The sequence below is a fragment of the Erinaceus europaeus genome, chromosome 7, assembly GCF_950295315.1.
Source record: "Erinaceus europaeus chromosome 7, mEriEur2.1, whole genome shotgun sequence".
NCBI lineage: Eukaryota > Metazoa > Chordata > Mammalia > Eulipotyphla > Erinaceidae > Erinaceus > Erinaceus europaeus.
In genome coordinates this window covers 84,378,819-84,397,398 of record NC_080168.1, presented here as the reverse complement: position 1 = coordinate 84,397,398, position 18,580 = coordinate 84,378,819, and the positions used below count along the sequence as shown (strand labels likewise).

At 43.5% G+C, this 18,580-nt stretch overlaps 1 protein-coding gene across 3 annotated transcripts in view; it reads right to left on the bottom strand.

Moving 5' to 3' along the window:
- Window positions 1-9,193: 9,193 nt before the first annotated feature.
- Window positions 9,194-18,580, bottom strand: part of THSD1 (thrombospondin type 1 domain containing 1) — a 38,424-nt gene continuing 29,037 nt past the window's right edge. For all 3 annotated transcript variants that reach the window (XM_060194890.1, XM_007521576.3, XM_007521577.3), the window contains one exon: window positions 9,194-10,990. In XM_060194890.1, the coding sequence (XP_060050873.1) occupies window positions 9,609-10,990 (1,382 nt within the window). In that variant the 3' untranslated portion in view covers window positions 9,194-9,608. The remainder of the gene's footprint in view (window positions 10,991-18,580) is intronic.

The window sequence follows — 18,580 nt, the reverse complement described above, 5'->3', positions numbered from 1 at the left end:
GATAGAAGAGAGACATCACAGCACAGCTACAATATCAGGGAAGCTGCCCCTAGTGCTATGTAAGGTGCTTCCATGTGGCACTGGGACTTTGAAGCTGAATTAAACATTAGGCTACATTCAAAACCCAACATGTTATCTTTGATAGTATTATAAATTGCATTAAGCAGCTTGTCATGGTAGCGCAGCAGGTTAAGTGCACATGGCACAAAGCACAAGGACCAGCATAAGGATCCAGGTTCAAGCGTCCAGCTTCCTACCTGCAGGGGGGTTGCTTCACAGGCAGTGATGCAGATCTGCAGGTGTCTGTGTTTCTCTCCCCTAACTTAACTCCTGCTTACCTAATTGCCCTTGTTATTTTTCATTGTTGTAATTATTATTGTTATTGATGTCGTCACTGTTAGGACAGAGAGAAATGGAGAGAGGAGGGGAAGACAGAGAGAGAAAGAGAAAGACAGATACCTGCAGACCTGCTTCACCACCTGTGAAGCGAATCCCCTGTAGGTGGGGAGCCGGGGGCTCGAACTGGGATCCATAAGCTGGCCCTTGTGCTTCGTGCCATGTGCGCTTAACCCGCTGCGATACCACCCAACTCCCACAAACATATAATTTCTTTGGAGAATTCTACAACTTTGAAGTATTTTCGAAGTCAATACATAGAGACATAGAAATAATCTCCCTGCTTACCTAATTGCTTATTAGAAACAAATAATAACTGTATATTATTAAATAACATGTATTAATACAATGATGGTGACAATTTGGAATAAAACACATGGACTGAAGGGCTCTCAGCAGTGAAAGAGCAGCAGTCCTGCCTCCAGAAAGTCAACATCTGTATCTACTCTAGGGTCAATGTGTCCTAAGACTTAAGACTTGCCAACAAGAACTTCTTGTTCAAGTAAACCCAGGCAGAGCAATGTCTTATGTAGGTTGGACTTAGATGGTTTTGAGTCATCTGTTATTTAAAAAAAATGTTTTTTCTGTGTGTTATGATTGCCATTGGTGCTGTGGCACAAGATGGGTTTTCTCTTCACACCCCAGCTGACAAAGAGGAACAGAGAAGTTGTGTCTTTTCTAGATGTTCTATAATGAGCCCATATTATTTTGTTTTTAAGGGAAATTATTATTATTATTTAAAATCAGAATTTTCCTCAAGTCTGGCTTTTGTTAGTGCTGGAAGTTGAATCTGGAACCTTAGAGCCTCAGGCATGATTATTTTTGCATGACCTCTAGTTATCTCCCCTGACCTCAAGATAACTATTTTTAAAACTTTTTATTAGTTATTCCATATTGATTTGCAAAATTATGAGATAACAGGGGTGTAATTCCACACTGTTCCCACCACCAGAGTTCTGTGTCCCCATTCCCTCCACTGGAAACTGCAATAGTTATCTCAAGGTCCCAGATAAGGGTTGACTATTATTTCTGTAATTATATTTAAGTATATTTACCCATTGTTTTAAAATTTTTTTATTATCTTTATTTACTTACTGGATAGAGACAGTCAGAAATTGAGAGGATAGGGGAGATAGGGAGAGAGATAGAGAGAGACCTGCAACACTGTTTCACCACTTGCAAAACTTTCCCCCTGCAGTTGAGGACTGGGGGCTCAAACCCGGGTCCTAGCGCACTGTAATTAGTGCACTCACCAGGTGCACCACCCACCAGCCCCTTACCCATTGTTTTTATGAGCATTCTATGAGCTAAAACCCAGAAACAACAAAAACTGATGAGGTTTTGCCTATTTTGAGCTGTATTTTTTAATTGAGTGATTATATGATTAGGGACTAAATACTAAGTTGTTAAGATACTGGATTAAAATGTATAAATGCAGAGCAATACATTTATAACAAAATGTGTTTATGTGCTTGGGCAGCTGACAATGGAGACTACAGCCGGATGAGGCCCCACACCCACAGTGGAGGCGTCATCCGGTGAAGAGGTGGACAGAGAAACACGATTGTCTCACTCCTAGAATCTGAAATGCCAGGCAAACAACAGATAAGACAGGGCAGCTGGGGCATGAGCCAGTCAGGATGGGCGGAGTGGGGGAGGGGGTAGGGAGAGAGAGGTTGTGATCCAATTGCATCACCAGGAGCAGATGTATATTTGTGCCTTCTCTTGTCAGCCCTAAGATAAAGTCCCAGGCATCAGGAGTAGATTCTCATTGGCCCTCACATTGTACTAAGTACTAAAAAGTAAATGGTACAGGAGGATTTGTAACAAAACCAAGAACTTGCTATTTTACTACTGCAGCTGAACTTCCTTTCTTGGCTTTTAATCCTTCTGGTGATGCTCTCCAACTACATTCACAGGATTGAGTTGCTGCCTTATGACATTCCTCATGGCCCCTGCGGGGACTTATAGTCTGCTTAGTTAATATTATCCATGTGTGTGATAATTCCCTCATTGTTTTTAGTTTTGTTGTTGACTTCTGCAACTTGAATTTACTCAAAGTTTTGTTTCTAGTTCTCTCAAACACAGACAGAACTTGGCTTTGCATTTGCTGTACTTCTATATCCAAACTCTTCTCTCCTTATGCTTCATTCTGTAACATATATATATATATATATATATATATATATATAGAGAGAGAGAGAGAGAGAGAGAGAGGGAGAAGGAGGAGGGAGGGGAGAGAGGGAGAACTGGGTGATGCCAAAAAGTTCCATTTATTAATAAGAGAGAGAAGGTGAGAGGGCAGTGAGAGCAAGAGCTTGACTCTGGCACACGGACTACCAGGAATTGAAAAAAAAAAGTATATATATATATATTTCCCCCAGAGCATTGCTCAACTCAGGCTTAAGTTGGTATGGGGGATTGAACCTGGTACTTCAGAGCCTCAGGCATAAAAGTCTTTTGCATCTCCTTCACTCAGTAACTTTTTTTTTTTTTTTTTGCCAGTATGGCTATTGCTGCAGCCTAGTGACTTCATAACAACTCTACCACTCTGTGTAGCCTTTTTTTTTTTTTTAATAGAGAGGGAGAAAATAGACATGGGGAAAGGAGCAGAGAGAGAAATAAAGAGAGACCGGAAGAATTGCTTCACCACTCATGAAACATCTCCCCTGTATGTGGGGGGCGGGGGCGTGATGATGTGTGCACTCAGCCTGGTGTACTGCTGCCCCTAAAGTCTTTAGTTTGTCTTTAGAGTCTAACAGACAGTAACCATTTTTTTTTCTTTGTTGGAAGAGGGAATCTGCACCATTTTTCTTATTCTATTTATTGCTTGGGACTCTTTCTCATCCTCCTTCTCCTCTTTCCTCCTCTACTTTCTTTCTGAAGCCCACTGATGTCCAATTTGTACTGATACATTTTAATAGTCTTGAATTTTTTATGATTGCTTTTTCTTTTTGTACATTTCTTGTTTGTATCTCCAGCACCACCACCCCCTTATGTTTTATGAAATTTGTTTCTTTCCAGGAGCCCCATTCTTGCTCAAATAAGGATTGGTTGCTAAGTTACCCACATAGGTGACTTTTGCAAATTCAATCCCTGGCATTCCATGTGTCAGAGTGAAGCTCTTGTTCTCTCTGCCCTCTCACTTTCTCTCTCATTAATAAACTCTTTGGCATCACCCAATTCTGGCCTGAAAGAAAGCTCTTAGAATATTATGTGGCTTCATCTAGTACATTATAATCACTATTTTCCCAAATATGAAACTGGCTCCACCCTGTCACTGTGGGAGTTATGAATCCTGTATCTTCATTGAGTAACTTGGCTTTCTTTTTTATTTTAATTTTTTTATTTTCCCTTTTCTTGTCCCTTGTTGTTTTATTGTTATTGTAGTTATTGTTGTTGACGATGTCATCATTGTTGGCTAGGACAGAGAGAAATGGAGAGAGGAGGGGAAGAAAGAGAGGGGGAGAGAAAGATAGATACCTGGAGACCTGCTTCACCGCCTATGAAGCGACTCCTCTGCAGGGGGGGAAGCCAGGGCTAGAACCAGGATCCTTACGCCAGTCCTTGCGCTTTGCACCACATGCACTTAACCCACTGCGCTACCACCGACCCCCAACTTTGCTTTTTCATTGATGATATACACTAATAAATTCTCAAGAAAAAGATGTATGGCAGGTAAGCTTTACATGTCTAACCATATTTGTATTTTTGCCCTATCAAGTAACTTGACACGATATATGTTTCCCAGGTTAAAATAACTTTCTACCTGAATATTGCACCTATTAGGTCACTGTTTAAAGTGTAGCTAGCAAAAAATAAAAACAAACAAAAACTCTCAGGAAGTATGGCTCTTATTTCCTGTAAGGCTCTATTCCTTCACCCCAGATTCTTCAGATCATCTTTATATAACTTATTTTAAAACTTTTAAATGACATGCAGTATTTTTCATTTCCCCTAATCAAAACTCAAGAGGTCCCTTGAAAACTCATTCATAATTGTTTTCATGGGTCTCATGCATGTCTGTCACCACAATGGGCCACTTTTTACTCTAGAAGTCCAATGTGCTATCCATTGTGCCACAGAGCCCTGCTCTGGGCCACTTTTTCATTAAGCTAGAGACAGAGAGATGGAGATACACACAGCACCAGAGCTTTCTGTGGTGCCACAGGCATGTGCTGTACCTGCTGAACCATCTCTGGGCCTCAAGATCCATTCCTTTATTCTGTTCATCTTCATTGGACTCCTATCCTCACCAGCCTCTGAAACTACATCCTAGATACACAATATTGAAGAGCAGGAAACTGCTTCCAACAAAGTTTACCACTTTCCCATCAAAGACAGTGCTGAACTATCTCCTCTACTCTTTCTCAGAGGCAGGGGCCAAAGCAGCTTACTTTTGAAATGAAGATACTAACTCTTTATTATAGTTATCAAAAAAAAATAGACAACAAAACTGACCAAGGTAGATGGTGAAAACACATCTTCATGCCTTCATGATTCCACTGCTCATGGCAGATTTTTTTTCTTTCCCGCCTAAGTAGAGGATGAAAGAGAGAGAGGGGTTTAGTCGATAGCACAGTGGGTTAAGCGAACATGGCGAAGCACAAGGACCGATGTTAAGGATCTCGGGTCATGCCGCCAGTTCCCCACCTGCAGGGGGGGATCGCTTCACAAGTGGTGAAGCAGGTCTGCAGGTGTCTATCTTCTCTCCCCCTCTGTCTTCCCCTTCTCTCTCGATTTCTCTCTGTCCTATCCAACAGCAATAACAACAAGAGTAACAAGGGCAACAAAAACGGGAAAAAAATGGCCTCCAGGAGCAGTGGATTCAGGCACCAAGCCTGCAGGCACTAACCCTGAAGTTAATAATAATAATAATAATAAATAGTTTAAAAGAAGAAAAAGAGAGAGAAACAGACAGAGAGACAGAGAGGAGAAACACTACTGCACCACTTCACCACTATAAAGCTTTGCATAATACACCTGTAAGTGGCCTAGGACTCAAACCCTGGTCCTGGTGAAATGTGCACTCTGCAAGGTGAGCTCTTGCCTGCCCCTGTGATATCAATGTGTGTGTGTGTGTGTGTGTGTGTGTGTGTGTGTGTGTGTGTGTGTACACGTATTTAACAAAGCACTGTCACTGTTATGGTGGTACAGAGGATTGAATCTGGGACATTGGAGCCTCAGGCATGAGAGTCTTCGCATAACCACTATGCTATCACCTCTGGTCTGTGATATTAATTTTGAAAGCTGAAAGATTTATATTGTCTGAAAAGAAACCAGAGCACTACTTCCATATTAATTTAGATGCATGATACAGAGGGGATGGACGTACTTGAACAGAAAAGTTTCTGTTCCTAGTGTTTTTCTTAGTCTTCCTGTATCTCATGCCTGCTTTGATCTCCATCTGACACTATAGGGAAATTCACTGTGAAATCTGGAACAAGTGAGGATGTATCCTCTGTCTTTAAAGTTTGACACACAAGGCTGTGAACTTGGCATGAGAACAAAGCTTGCTCTAGTGTGAGAAACAAAGAAAACAGAGATTGAAAGTCTGGTTTCCTCCCTTTTGCACGGGAACATAAGGAATCATCTGCTCCTCCTGTTCTAAAAAGGTAGTCATTATCAAAAGCATTTCTACAAGGAAACCTTCGCATTCGCAACAATAATCCCACAAATGTAGTAGAATAAGAGAAACTGCTAAAAGTACACCGGTTGCATTTGTGACCCCACCCCATTCCTCTTCTCCAGCAGTTCCTGAAGCCGGGGCCAGCAGACTGACATTTTGATAAATGCTAAGAGGAAAAAGACATCTAAAATACGAGGCAGGTGTGGCAGCCGAGAAAGAGGTCATCCCAAACAAAAAGGAGGGTGCAGCTGCTCAAGTGTGTGCAGATAAGGCAGGAAGGTGCAGAGCTGGAAGGAAGCAGCTCAGATTGGAGATTGCCCCCACCCCGACCCCTTGCTGCCTGAGGACAGACTTCTCAGGAGGGAACCCAACCTTAGGCTCTTTGTTTAGCTTTGACTTCCAGAGTGAACCACAAAACCAGTCCTAATTTCAAACAGCAGACGACAGCCCTCTTCTTTTGGGTCAATAAAAGCATCTCTCTATGCCCTCTCCTTGCAGAAAGGACCATCTTCCTCTTAAAGTTCCAGCTATTACAAAAGCCTTTATAAAAGACTGCACAGGGACTGGTGTAAGGATCTCAGTTCGAGCCCCCCAGCTCCCCACCTGCAGGGGAGTCACTTCACAAGCAGTGAAGCAGGTCTGCAAGTGTCTATCTTTCTATCCCCCTCTCTGTCTTCCCCGCCTCTCTCCATTTCTCTGTCCTATCCAACAACATCAAAATGACTACAACAATAAAACAACAAGGGCAACAAAAGGGAATAAATAAATATGGTGGGAATGGTGGTGGGAATGGTGTTTATGGAAAAAAACCCAAAAAATCCTGGGTATAAGCAGGAGCATCATGGATTCATGGATGGCCCTGGAGGAGCTCCATGGGTGGTGGAATAGTCTATTGTCACTTTCTGTCACTCTTTCCTATCATGTCTCTCTAAACTACACAAAATGAAAAAGCAAAGTGAACCCAGAAGACTACTCAGTGGTCTTATTTGCCCAAGGCACTGACTTCATCCCCTAGTGCTGAATTAAAAAGAAAAAGGAGGGAAAAACTATTTTTAGAGGCTGGGAGATAGCTCATGCTTAATCATTGATGGGGACCCAGGTTCGAACCCTTGATCACCACACATGGGAGCACCGTGCAAAAAGGAAGCTTCACAAGTGAGGAAACAGTGCTGTGGTATCTCTCCTTCTGTCTCTGTGTCTCTCATTCTCTATGAGGGGGTCTGTTAAGGGATGGTGGAATGATGCAGGTGCAGAGCCCCAGCAAAAACCCTGGTGGCAAAAATAAATTTAGAAATAACAAAAAATAGATATAAAGCAAAAGAGGGGGGCTAAGCACACATAGTACTAAGCTTAAGGACCCACACAGGATCTGGGTTTGAGCCTCAAGCTTCACACCTGTTGTGGGTGGGAGGGTCGCTTCACAAGCAGTGAAGCAGGTCTTTCTCTCTCCCTCTCTATCTCCCCTCCTTTTTCAATTTCTCTCTGTCCTGTCCAATAAAAATGGAAAAAATGGTCACAAGGAGCAGTGCATTCAGAGTGCCAGAACCAAACCCCAGCAATAACCTTGAGGCAAAAATAAATAAATAAATAATAAATAAATAAATAAATAAAGCAAAAGTATGTTTTTGAATAATGAGTCCAATCCTGTAGGAGTTACATCTCCTTCCATGAACCTCAAATATTTTATCTGTAAAGTGTGGCATGAAGACTCAACCAACATTTTAAAAATACTTCTTTTCCTATTTCCCTCTCCTTCCCAATTAAGCAGGATTAGGCTGCAAAGGTCAAATCTGCTGGGTGGCAGGAAAACTCATAATGTATTTTTTCCTGTTTTCCTAAATGCATCATGACATTTTTGACACTTTCTATCCACCTGAGATTAATTCACACACTTTCTGCATACCAGGGGCTTAGAAACAGACAGCTCTCTGGGAAGGGTGATGTCTTACCATACACACAATACAGGTTTAAACCCCAGCACCACATGGGAAGTGCTATGGCACTGGTGTGTGTTTGCTGGGTGGGTGGGGGGAAGTCCTGGGGTTGTGGTATCTCTCCTCTGTGTCTCTTTATCTGAATAAAAAAAGCAGCTTGGAGCTGTGAAATCATGTGTGTATGAGGTCCCACTTGACAAAACAAAACAAAATATACTGAAGAAGGAAAAAAAAAGCCCACACACATTGGTTTTAGAAATATTGAGATGGTCTCTGCTTCCAATTTAGTCAGGAACACAGTTAGCATCTGAGAGCCAGGCTGGGCCCTATCCCAGTGAATGCTCTCTCAGGAGACTATACATTCCCCCTGAAGTGGTCTACTTTTAGTTCAGAACAATGGATAGGGTTTCATGTGATTTGCTGCCTTATGTTGTTATTCCAAAGCAAATCAACTCACCTAATTCTGTGTCAAGTCACTAGGACTTTTCATTAGATCAGAAACATTAATGATATCACCCAACTCACAACCCAAGAGGTGATGCAGTAGATAGTGTTGGACTCTCAAGCATGAGGTTTTGAGTTTAGTACCAGGCAATGTTTGTGCCAGAGTGATGCTGTAGTGTGTATGCTCCTCTCTCTCTCTCTCTCTCTCTCTCTCTCCCTCCCTCCTTTCCTCCCCCTCTCCCCCTCCCATTAGTAGATACAGCTTTTACAAAGCAGTATCACTGGGGCCAGGTGGTGGCACACATGGTTGAGTGTGCTTTATAATGTGCAAGGACCCAGGTTTGAGCCCCTGGTCCCTACCTACAGGGGGAAAGGTTCACAAGTAGTGAAGCAGGGCTGCAGGTGTCTCTCCCCCTTCTCTCTCAATTCCTGGCTGTCTCTACTATCGAATAAACAAATAAATAATAACAATAATAATAAACAGTATCACCCAATGGTCTGAAACTTCTAGAATATCCTGTGGCATAAACAGCTCTGCATAGCTTAGTCTATAATAGCCAATAATTAATTTGCCAAGTATAACACTTGCTTAACTCTGCTCCTGCAGGGGGAGTTAATCCTTCTGTATGTATAACTTAGTTACAGCCTAAGAGTTGTGTGAGCAAGTTCACTTTGTTCCAGTCTCTATTATAGTCTGGACCCCACCCCCATCTGTTTCAAGTTTGAAACGGACAATGAGTTGTTCAAAAAGCACTTCATACAAATCACATCTCATGAGATGACAGCTACATGAGGAGCTTACTCTTGAGATTTTATTATCGCTGGTATTAATAATAAACCAGTAGGAACTGGATAACAAGGGAAGGTGGCTAGGGAGATAGCATAAAGACCATGCAGAAAAGACTTCCATGCCTGAGGTTCTATCTCCAAAACCACTATAAGCCAGAGCTGAGCAGTGCTCTGGTAAAGAACAAAACAATACAATAGCAAAAAATCAGCAAACAAAAAAGACAAAGGGAAGTTTTAGGAAAAATAGCTTCTTTCTGATGCATTAGGTCACAGGTACACACACATACACTCCTAAGCTGTTTTTTTCCCCACCAGCCAGACAGCTGTCCAAGCAGTTACACACCAAGTCTGCACAGCTGATACCACATCCTGGGCAAAGGAGCCCAATGGCACAAAGTCTTGGGCTGGTGCTGAGTCTAAATAACTAGCTTCTCCACACTCAGTGTACTGGTGGTTTCATCCTCTTCATTCGACCCAAAGTATCCAGGGAGGTCCAGCATCCTCTGTTCCACCTCGGTGAGGCCAAATAAGGTGTTGTCATAGAAGGCGAACTCAGGCCGGGTCGGGAAGCTCTGACATCGGTCTTTTCTACACTGTGAGGGGCTCAGAGGGCTGACCCTCTGGTAGTTGTCTTTGGGGATGCTGGGGGAAGGCTGCTTTCTGGAGACACTCCTGTGACTGGGTGAGGGTCCCCTCCGAGTTCTGTGAGGCTCTGTTCTCTCTCCACCTGCTGTGAACCCCCCCTGGAAGTCCCCCATGTCCAGTTTTCTTTCAGGCTGCCCCAGGCTATAGGACTTGGGGGAAAGGCTCAAGGGAATGCTGGTTCCCCCAGTCCCTTGGAAAGGGTCTGGCTTCTCAGGAAGCAAGCTAGCACCTCGACTCTGGGGCCTAAGCTTGCCGTTTGCTTGGTCCCAGGCCCTTGTCCTGTAGGAGACCTGGCGAGGCGTCAGTGTGGACATGCTCCTCTCCCTAAATGGCCGGGCCTGCTTGGCCTCATGGAAGCTGGCCGTCCTCCTGAAGTGGGAACCCTGGGGGTGGCTCCTCTCAGACAGTCCCCCCCTGCTGCCCAAGTGCCTAAGCTGGGACTTCCGGATCAGAGTCTGGCTGGGGCTTAAAGCACAGCTGGCTGGGGATACAACAGTGAAATCCAGCTGGGAGGGAGGCCTCTCTCCTGCACCAGCACCAGCACCAGCACTGACTCCAGGCTGGTCCAGAAATGGGGATTTGATCCTGAACTTATGCCCAGAGGTTTCTAGGCTCTCCAAGTTCATTGGAGGGCCAGCTGCAGCATCAATAGCTGTGTCAGTCAGGGGACTCTGGGACACGTGGTACACCTTGGTGGTTTCTGTCAGGCCTTTCTTCTTCATCTCCTTCAACTGCTGCTGGGCCAGGCGGTAGCTGAAGAGAGGGGGGATGATTTTCTGGGCGCTTGACTGGAAGCTCTCACTGCCAGAGGCATCATCCTCAGGGGTCACAGGCACACTGCGCTGGTAGGTCAAGGGGATGCCCGTTTCCCCCAGGCTGCCCCCTTCGCCCCCATCGGAGAGGCTACCCCGCTGCTCACTCAGCTCACAGATGTTCTCCTCATCTGAGTTCTTCCGGAAGCTGGGTGAGTGGATGGAGTTGTGCCGAGCAGGGGTACCACACTTAGGGGTCCGGCCAAACTTCCTCCACAGTGTGATAAGCACAGTAGCCATGATGATGAACAAGCACAGGGAGATCCCAGTGACCGTCACGATGTTATTAGACTTTGCAGGACTCTGAGGCTGGAGGGGAGATGGGATGGATGGCTGGAAAGCTGGGCGGGGACAAAAAGGAAGAAATATTGCTTTCTTTCTTTTTTAAAAAAGAATTTATTTATTTATTTATTTATTTATTTATTTATTTATTATGAGAAAGATAGGAGGAGAGAGAGAGAAAGAACCAGATATCACTCTGGTACATGTGCTGACGGGGATTGAACTCAGGACCTCATGCTTGAGAGTCTGATGCTTTATCCACTGCAATACCTCCTGGACCACAGTATTGCTTTCTCTACACAGTTTTAAGGCTCCTGAATGGCTGGCTCTAATCATCAAGCAGTTAAAAAAATAAAGTGAGATCTGGTGCAGTATTAAAGTCATGACACATTTTTGCATAGAAATATATGTCATGACTTATACAACAACCCACAGCTCACTTGGGTAGTGCATTACTTTGCCATGTGCTCCACCCAGGTTCAAGTCTGGACCCTGCCACACTGAAGGAAGCTTTAGTGCTGTGGTCTCTTCCACGCTCTCTTTTAATTTTTTAAAATATTTAATTAATTAATTTATTTGGGTAGAGACAGAGAGAAATCAAGAGGGGGATGGGGAGAGGGAGAGAGATACCTGTAGCACTGTCTCACCACTTGTGAAGCTTTCCCTCTGCAGGTAGGTACCAGGGGACTTGAACTCAGGTCCTTGTGTATTGTAGCATGTGTAGTCAACCAAATGTGCTACGACTTGGCCCCTCTTTTACTATCTGCCTTTCCTGTCTCTATCTAAAAGAATTAAAAAAAAAGATTTTTTACATAACAATAAGATAAGGACAGTTTCAAGTCGAAGCAGACTTTGTTTAGAATCACAAGCCATCTGGAGTTAGATGTACTACTGAGTGTCTTCACTGCTCTGGGCCAGTGTTTTCAGATAGATAGACAGACAAACAAATAAAGACACCACAGCACCAAAGCTCCCCACAGCAGGGTGGAGGCCAGATTCAAACCTGGGTCTTGCATATGAAAAAACAGGTACCTCCCAGGTGAGCTACCTGTAGACCAAAACCCTGGCCTTACTATTCTTCCTAACCAACAACTTCCACCCAAGACCCATCACATAGCCAATTTATCTCCATAGTCTCTACTCTCTTGGCCTCTTATATTGAGATATGCCCCATGTATTACTCTGTGACCAAAGTCCAAGTCTAATAAACCAAGATGCCTACATTCTCAGTGGCTGCATCCAGATCCTGAAGACGGTGTGGAACATAGTGAACCTACACAGGCACACTATCAGCTATGACCATCTCTGCCCTGAGTCCCTCAAGAACTCTGTCTTCTGCCCCCTATAGAAGCACTGCCTCAAGCCCCTGCACCTAATTCCTTTCCTTACAGGCTGCTAGGTCATAAAAAACAGAAGCCATCAGACCAGCACAGTGCAGCCTCCTCTTCCATCCTTTCTTCCCACCTAATCTTACTGGTGTTCTCTTGGCCACCCTTGCCCCCTAACCTTCTCTAGCTTCTCTTCTACACAGCATTTTTCTCTCAGCACAGAAACAAGTTTCAGCTCTTCCCATTTTAGAAAGGCCTTTCTAGAACCATTTCACAATGGCCCTGGCCATAACTTGCTCCAGGAGTTCCCAGACAAGGGGAGAAAGACAGGAAGAGAGAGATAAAGAGAAAGAAAGAGAGAGAGAGAGAGATCTCCATGTTTGCTGACTTCTTACATCCACAATGTCTCCTCTGGCTCCCATGTCCTGCCTGCAAGGCCATCAGTAGCCAAATTTGAAGGAGTCCTGCTGTGATAGTCCTTGACCTCTGAGTACTTACTGGCTGGTGGTTGGAGCTTACTGTGATGACTTCTCCTCTTGTTTTCAATAATACTTCTCTAATTTGGAGAGGAATTAGCTCTGCTCTCTCCAGCTAGGGCACACCACCACCTACACTTTCAGCTGCCCGACATTCCTCATCCTGTTCCCAAGACCTGTGCCTCCTCTGATATGTCAGCTATTAAGGGAATGACATCACTGCCCACAGAATTTCCTGGATGAGAATCCTGATTTCCACCCTGACTTCCACTCCCTCTCCACCTCCCATCAAAGCTAGAACTTTTCTCCCCTGAACCTTCTATGTGTCTCCATTGCTGGCACTTCATTTTGCACTTGGGTTCTGTCGTTTTCGATGGGTGGGCGCCATATGTCGTTTTCGATGGGTTATGTTGTTTTCGCCAGGCTGGCTTCACGGGCACGGGCGGGTAACAGACGACCAGGGACTCATAGTTGAGCTGTAGGCAGTATCTCTTTATTCATGCAGGACGCAGCACAATCTAAGACGAGCTAAGCTGAACTCAAGGTACAGTACTCTAAAACTCACAATGCTGTCTTTATATATACTTGCCAAGTAGGGTGGAAACAGGGTGTGACATAGAGAGGGTGGAGAGAAAAGTGACTGGTGACAATCAGAGTGTGACAAGGAGAGGATCAGGGTGTGACAAGGAGGGGGGGTGGAGCAAAAACATATCATGAAACAGTGGGGATTGAACCAATGCCCTGCAGGGAGGTGCTTGTTAACAGCGGTTATATAAATAGAATGAAGTGGTTATGTAAATAGAATAGTGTTAAGCAGGGGGGATTTAAACCAAATGAAACAGAAGGGGTCTCATGCATACCAACAGGGTTCCTTAAAAAACTCTTTCTGTGTATGTGTGGGCCAAGGGCATGCACAATTTCACTGCTCCCGGATCACTTCTTCATTCTTTCCCAGCAGAGTGTTAAAAAAAGAAAAAAAGGACAGAGGAGAAACACCACAGCACTGCTCCACTGTCAGTGGAGCTTCCCCCCTGGTGCTATTCATGGTGCTTCCATAAGGAACCATGACTTGAACCCAGGTCCTTACATGTGGAAAAGGGTATGCAATCTACTAGATGAACTATCTTCTGGACCCCTGAAAAACTCTTTATTATTTTATCATTTTACTTATTGCCACCAGGGTCATCACCAGGGTTGGTACCTAGACAGTGAATCCACTGCTGCTGGATGTTTTTTGTTTATTTTTTATTATGCTTTCTAATAGAGAAACAGAGAGAAAATGAAAAGGAAGGGGAGAAAGAGAGACCTGCAACACTGTCCTACCACTCATGCATGAAGCTTCCCCCCCTCCAGGACTTGAACCTGGATCCTTGTGCATGGCAACATATGCACTCTATCCATTGCCTCCCACACAAAAAGAAAGAAGGAATGAAAGAAAGGAAGGAAGAAAGAGAGAAAGAAAAGAAAAGAAAAATGAAAGAGAGAAAGAAAGAAGAAACTCTTAACTTCCACTCCTATCCTTTCTGGCTTGTAACCTACAGGAAAGGAGAAAGACTTCTAGAACACAGGTCCATACCTCCAAGGCTCCTGACCCCTGGGGTACTCAGCTTCTGTCTACCTGTCAAGCCTCATCTGTCATCCTTCCAGGCACACTGCCTCTTAGCCACATCAAAGTCATTTCCTTTTTCTGGGTTTCAGTGCTTCTTCTCCCATGCTTTCTTCTATTGTTCCCTGTGTGAGAGGGTGGGGGAACCTCCCTTTCTTACCAGGCCCCATGGGTGACACCTACTCAGCTCTCAAATTGCAGCTTAAATAGCAACTCCTCCAAGAATGGAGGTGTTTCCAGCATGAATTATCACCCCCACAAGCTTCCACAGCAAGCTGTGGCTCCATCTGCCACTGCTGACTCCATACTGGGCTATATATGCAGGGCCTGCTCAGTGTTTGCTAGGCTGCTACATTATAAGCCATGGCTTAAGACAGGGAGATGGTTCATCTATAAATTCCAACTCCAGAGGGCTGACTGGGTAGCTCTCCTGGTAAAGCACACACATTATAAATTCCAATTCTGGCACTCAACCAATGTTAGTTTGATTAGTGCAATATTTACTAAGTAATGACATAGCAAACAAAAAAACCCACCAGACTGAGCCTGGGTACACCAGCAATTGGATTCTCCTACTTTTATGCTGAAAAACTAAATTTATCTTGGCATAAAAATATCTTTTTGCAAACATCTGAGATGACTAAGCAAGTACCGAAGAGCTGAAAAGTTCTCTGGTTAATGTGATACATTACAGGCCACTGTAGTACTTTCATCTGCGTGAACAGACCAAGATGTGTATTTGACCACCTTCAGAGGTATAGAAAGTGAATAGAACTACTGAAATCTCAACTCCACGTCCTAACTGAAATCAAGTAATCATTGTTGGGATTAAAGAGATCTCCTCAGCAAATGGCTTAAGATGCTATCAGGTAGCTGGAAGATCGAACAAAGGAGTTTAAGTCACTGAGGTATAGAAGAAAATATCGATTGCTTTCTGGACATATATCTTCTATTATGATTAACAAGTTATATTTACTGCCAATGTGTTGACATATAGATATCTATTTACTCATTCATTCCTTTATCAGCTATTAATCTATCTTTCTGACAAACTAAGGCATTCCACATTGATTGGATGTGAAATAAAAAACAAAATTCAGTATCAAAAAAAAAATCTTTTTGGAGACTCGGTGGTGGTGCAATCAGTTGGGCACACATATTACCCTGCACAAGGACCAGGGTTCAAGCCCCCAATCTGCACCTACAATGAAGAAGTTTCAGGACAGGTGAAGCAGTATTACAGGTGTCTCTCCCTGTTTCCTTTTCCCCTCTCAATTACTGTCTCTATCTAATAAAATAAAAATGTAAATATTAAAAAAAAAAAACAGGGCCAGGGAAACAGCATAGTTAGTGCTTATGCAAAAAGACTTTCATGCCCAAGGCTCTGAGGTCCTAGCTTCTACCTTCTGCACTACCATAAGCCACTACCATAAGCAGTACTCTGGTATAAAAGAATCTATCCTTTCAAAACCAAGCCAACTCAACCCCCAGCTAAGTGCAAACGGTCTGACAATAGAGGACCCTTCCTGACTTGTCCCTTCATCAGCAGGGAGCAGTAACACTGCTATGAGGATAGATTCTTTCTCTCCCCCTCTGTCTTCCTCTCCTCTCTCCATTTCTCTCTGTCCTATCCAACAATGATGACATCAATAACAACAACAATAATAACTACAGCAACAATAAAAAAACAAGGGCAACAAAAGGGAAAATAAATAAATATTTAAAAATTAAAAAAAAAGAATGTGAGATGTGTTCAGTTGAAAAGGGACATGCTTGGAAGAAATTATCATTTTTACCCAGGAAGCATATACCTGAGGGACATTTATAGAAGCTGTGGTGCCTGTAGCACCTACCTTTTATATATATATATTTTTTTTTTCTAATCTATAATGTATGAACATTTAGTTTCCACCCTGTGTTAAAGGATTATGATGAGGCCGGGTGGTGGCTCACTTGGTTGAGTGCACGTTACAGTGCACAAGAACCTGGGTTTGAGCCCCTGGTCCCCACCTGCAGGGGGAAGCTTCATGAGTGATGAAGCAGTGTTGCAGGTGTCTCTCTTCCTCTCACTCCCTTCCCTCTTGATTTCTGGCTGTATCTAGCAAATACATAAAGATAATAAAAAAAATAAAGAAACACAAGAATTATGATGACAGAAAATGAAGTTTTATCATCTGCCCCCAAAACTGCCAATTTCAGATTGTTGACACTTCTGGAATGCTAGGCTGGCCTGAATATAATGCCAAGTATTTTATGCTAGTTTTGTTTTGTTGTTGTAGTTATTGTTGTCGTCATCGTTGGATAGGACAGAGAGAAATGAAGAGAAGAGGGGAAGACAGAGAGGGGGAGAGACAAACAGACACCTGCAGACCTGCTTCACCACCTGTGAAGCGACTTCCCTGCAGGTGGGGAGCTGGGGGCTCAAACTGGGATCCTTATGCTGGTCCTTGTGCTTTGCACCATGTGTGCTTAACCCACTGTGCTACCTACCACCTGACTCCCATTGCCAAGTATTTTATAACCCCAGCTCAGCATGGAGTTAGAACTAGTTCCCCGCTTACAGGGATGAAGAGGTGGTACACGTAGTTGAGCACACATGTTACATGTGCAAGTGCTGGGGTTTAAGCCCCTAGTGCCCACATACGGGGCACTTCTTCATAAACAGAGAAGTGCTGCAGGTCTCTCTCTCGTCTTCTCTATTTCCCCCGTTCCTCTAAATTTCTCTCTGTCCTGTCAAATAAAAAGAAGGAAAAAAAAAAAAAGACACCAGGAGTAGTGGTTGTACTGTGCATGCACCAACCCCCAGTGATGATCCTGATGGGGGGAAAAAAAGACAAAACGTGTTCCTTGCTTTCTAAGAAACTCTATAATCTTAGACAGGTCACTTATTCGGCTCATAGAGTCCTAGTGTGTAAATAGAGATAATTATATACCTACTTCACTTGTGAAAGGCATACAGGAAAATGCCTGGCAGGCTGTAAGCTCTCAAGATGTGAGCCCTGGAGAATCATTACTACCCTGAAGAGTGTGAAGTTTAAGTGAGATTGCATATTTAAATTGCTGATGTATTTTAGAGGATCAATAAATGGGCTATACTGTTGCGGCTTCCAAAGGCAGAAGTCAGCAGCAAGTGATTTAAAACTGGAGTGTTAGGGAACTCTAGCTTGACTGTCTTAGCATAACATATAAGAAGCAGGTACACATAGAAGGAGCTGTGGGAAGTGAGAGGACTTGTAAAGAAAAGAGTAGAGAAAGTAGAAGAAAACACTAACAAAGGGATATGTCCACTCCTGAGTGCATAGCTGCATTATTCATGGTTACCTAGGAGTGGAAGCAAACTAAATATCCATCAACAGATCACTGGATAAAGAAGCTATGGGACATATATTCAAAGGAATACTACCCTGTGATTTTTTTTAAAAAATGCTACTATGTCCTTTGGGACAAAAGAATGTGGCTAGAGGTGATTATGCTTAGTGAAGGAAGGAAGGAAGTGAAACACAGCTATTGGATGGTTTCACTCCTATATGGAATATAAGGAATTGAAACTCATGAATCAGGAAAAATAAAAAAAAGTGACCGGGAGCCAGGTTGAGTGTACTTGGTTGAGTGTATTTGTTACCATGTACAAGGACTCAGGTTCAAGCCTCCAGTCCCCATCTGCAAAGGGGAAGCTTCACAAGCGGTAAAGCAGTGCTACTGGTGCCTATCTCTCCTTTCCTTATCAATTTCTCTCAGTCTCTATCTAATAAATAAAATATCTTTAAATACTAAAAAAAAAAAAAAGTGACCAAACTTTCTCTAACACGTTGTGCAAACCATAGTAGTTACTGTTGGGCAGTGTGGGCACAGAATTTTGGTGGTGGGAAATGTGTGGAACTATATATCCCATAATCTCACAATCTTCTAAACCATTATTAAAGCACAAATTTAAAAAAAATGGAGAAAAAGAAAAGAAGTAATAGAGGGGAGTTAGGTGGTAGCACAGCGAGTTAAGCGCACATGGCACAAAGCGCAAGAACCGGTGTAAGGATCCCGGTTCAAGCCCCTATCTCCCCACCTTCAGGGGAGTCACTTCACAGGCGGTGAAGCAGGTCTGCAGATTATCTGTCTTTCTCTCTCCCTCTCTGTCTTCCCCCCTCTTCTCTCCATTTCTCTCTGTCCTATCCAACAATGATGACATCAATAACAACAATAACTACAACAACAATAAAACAACAAGGGCAACAAAAGGGAGTA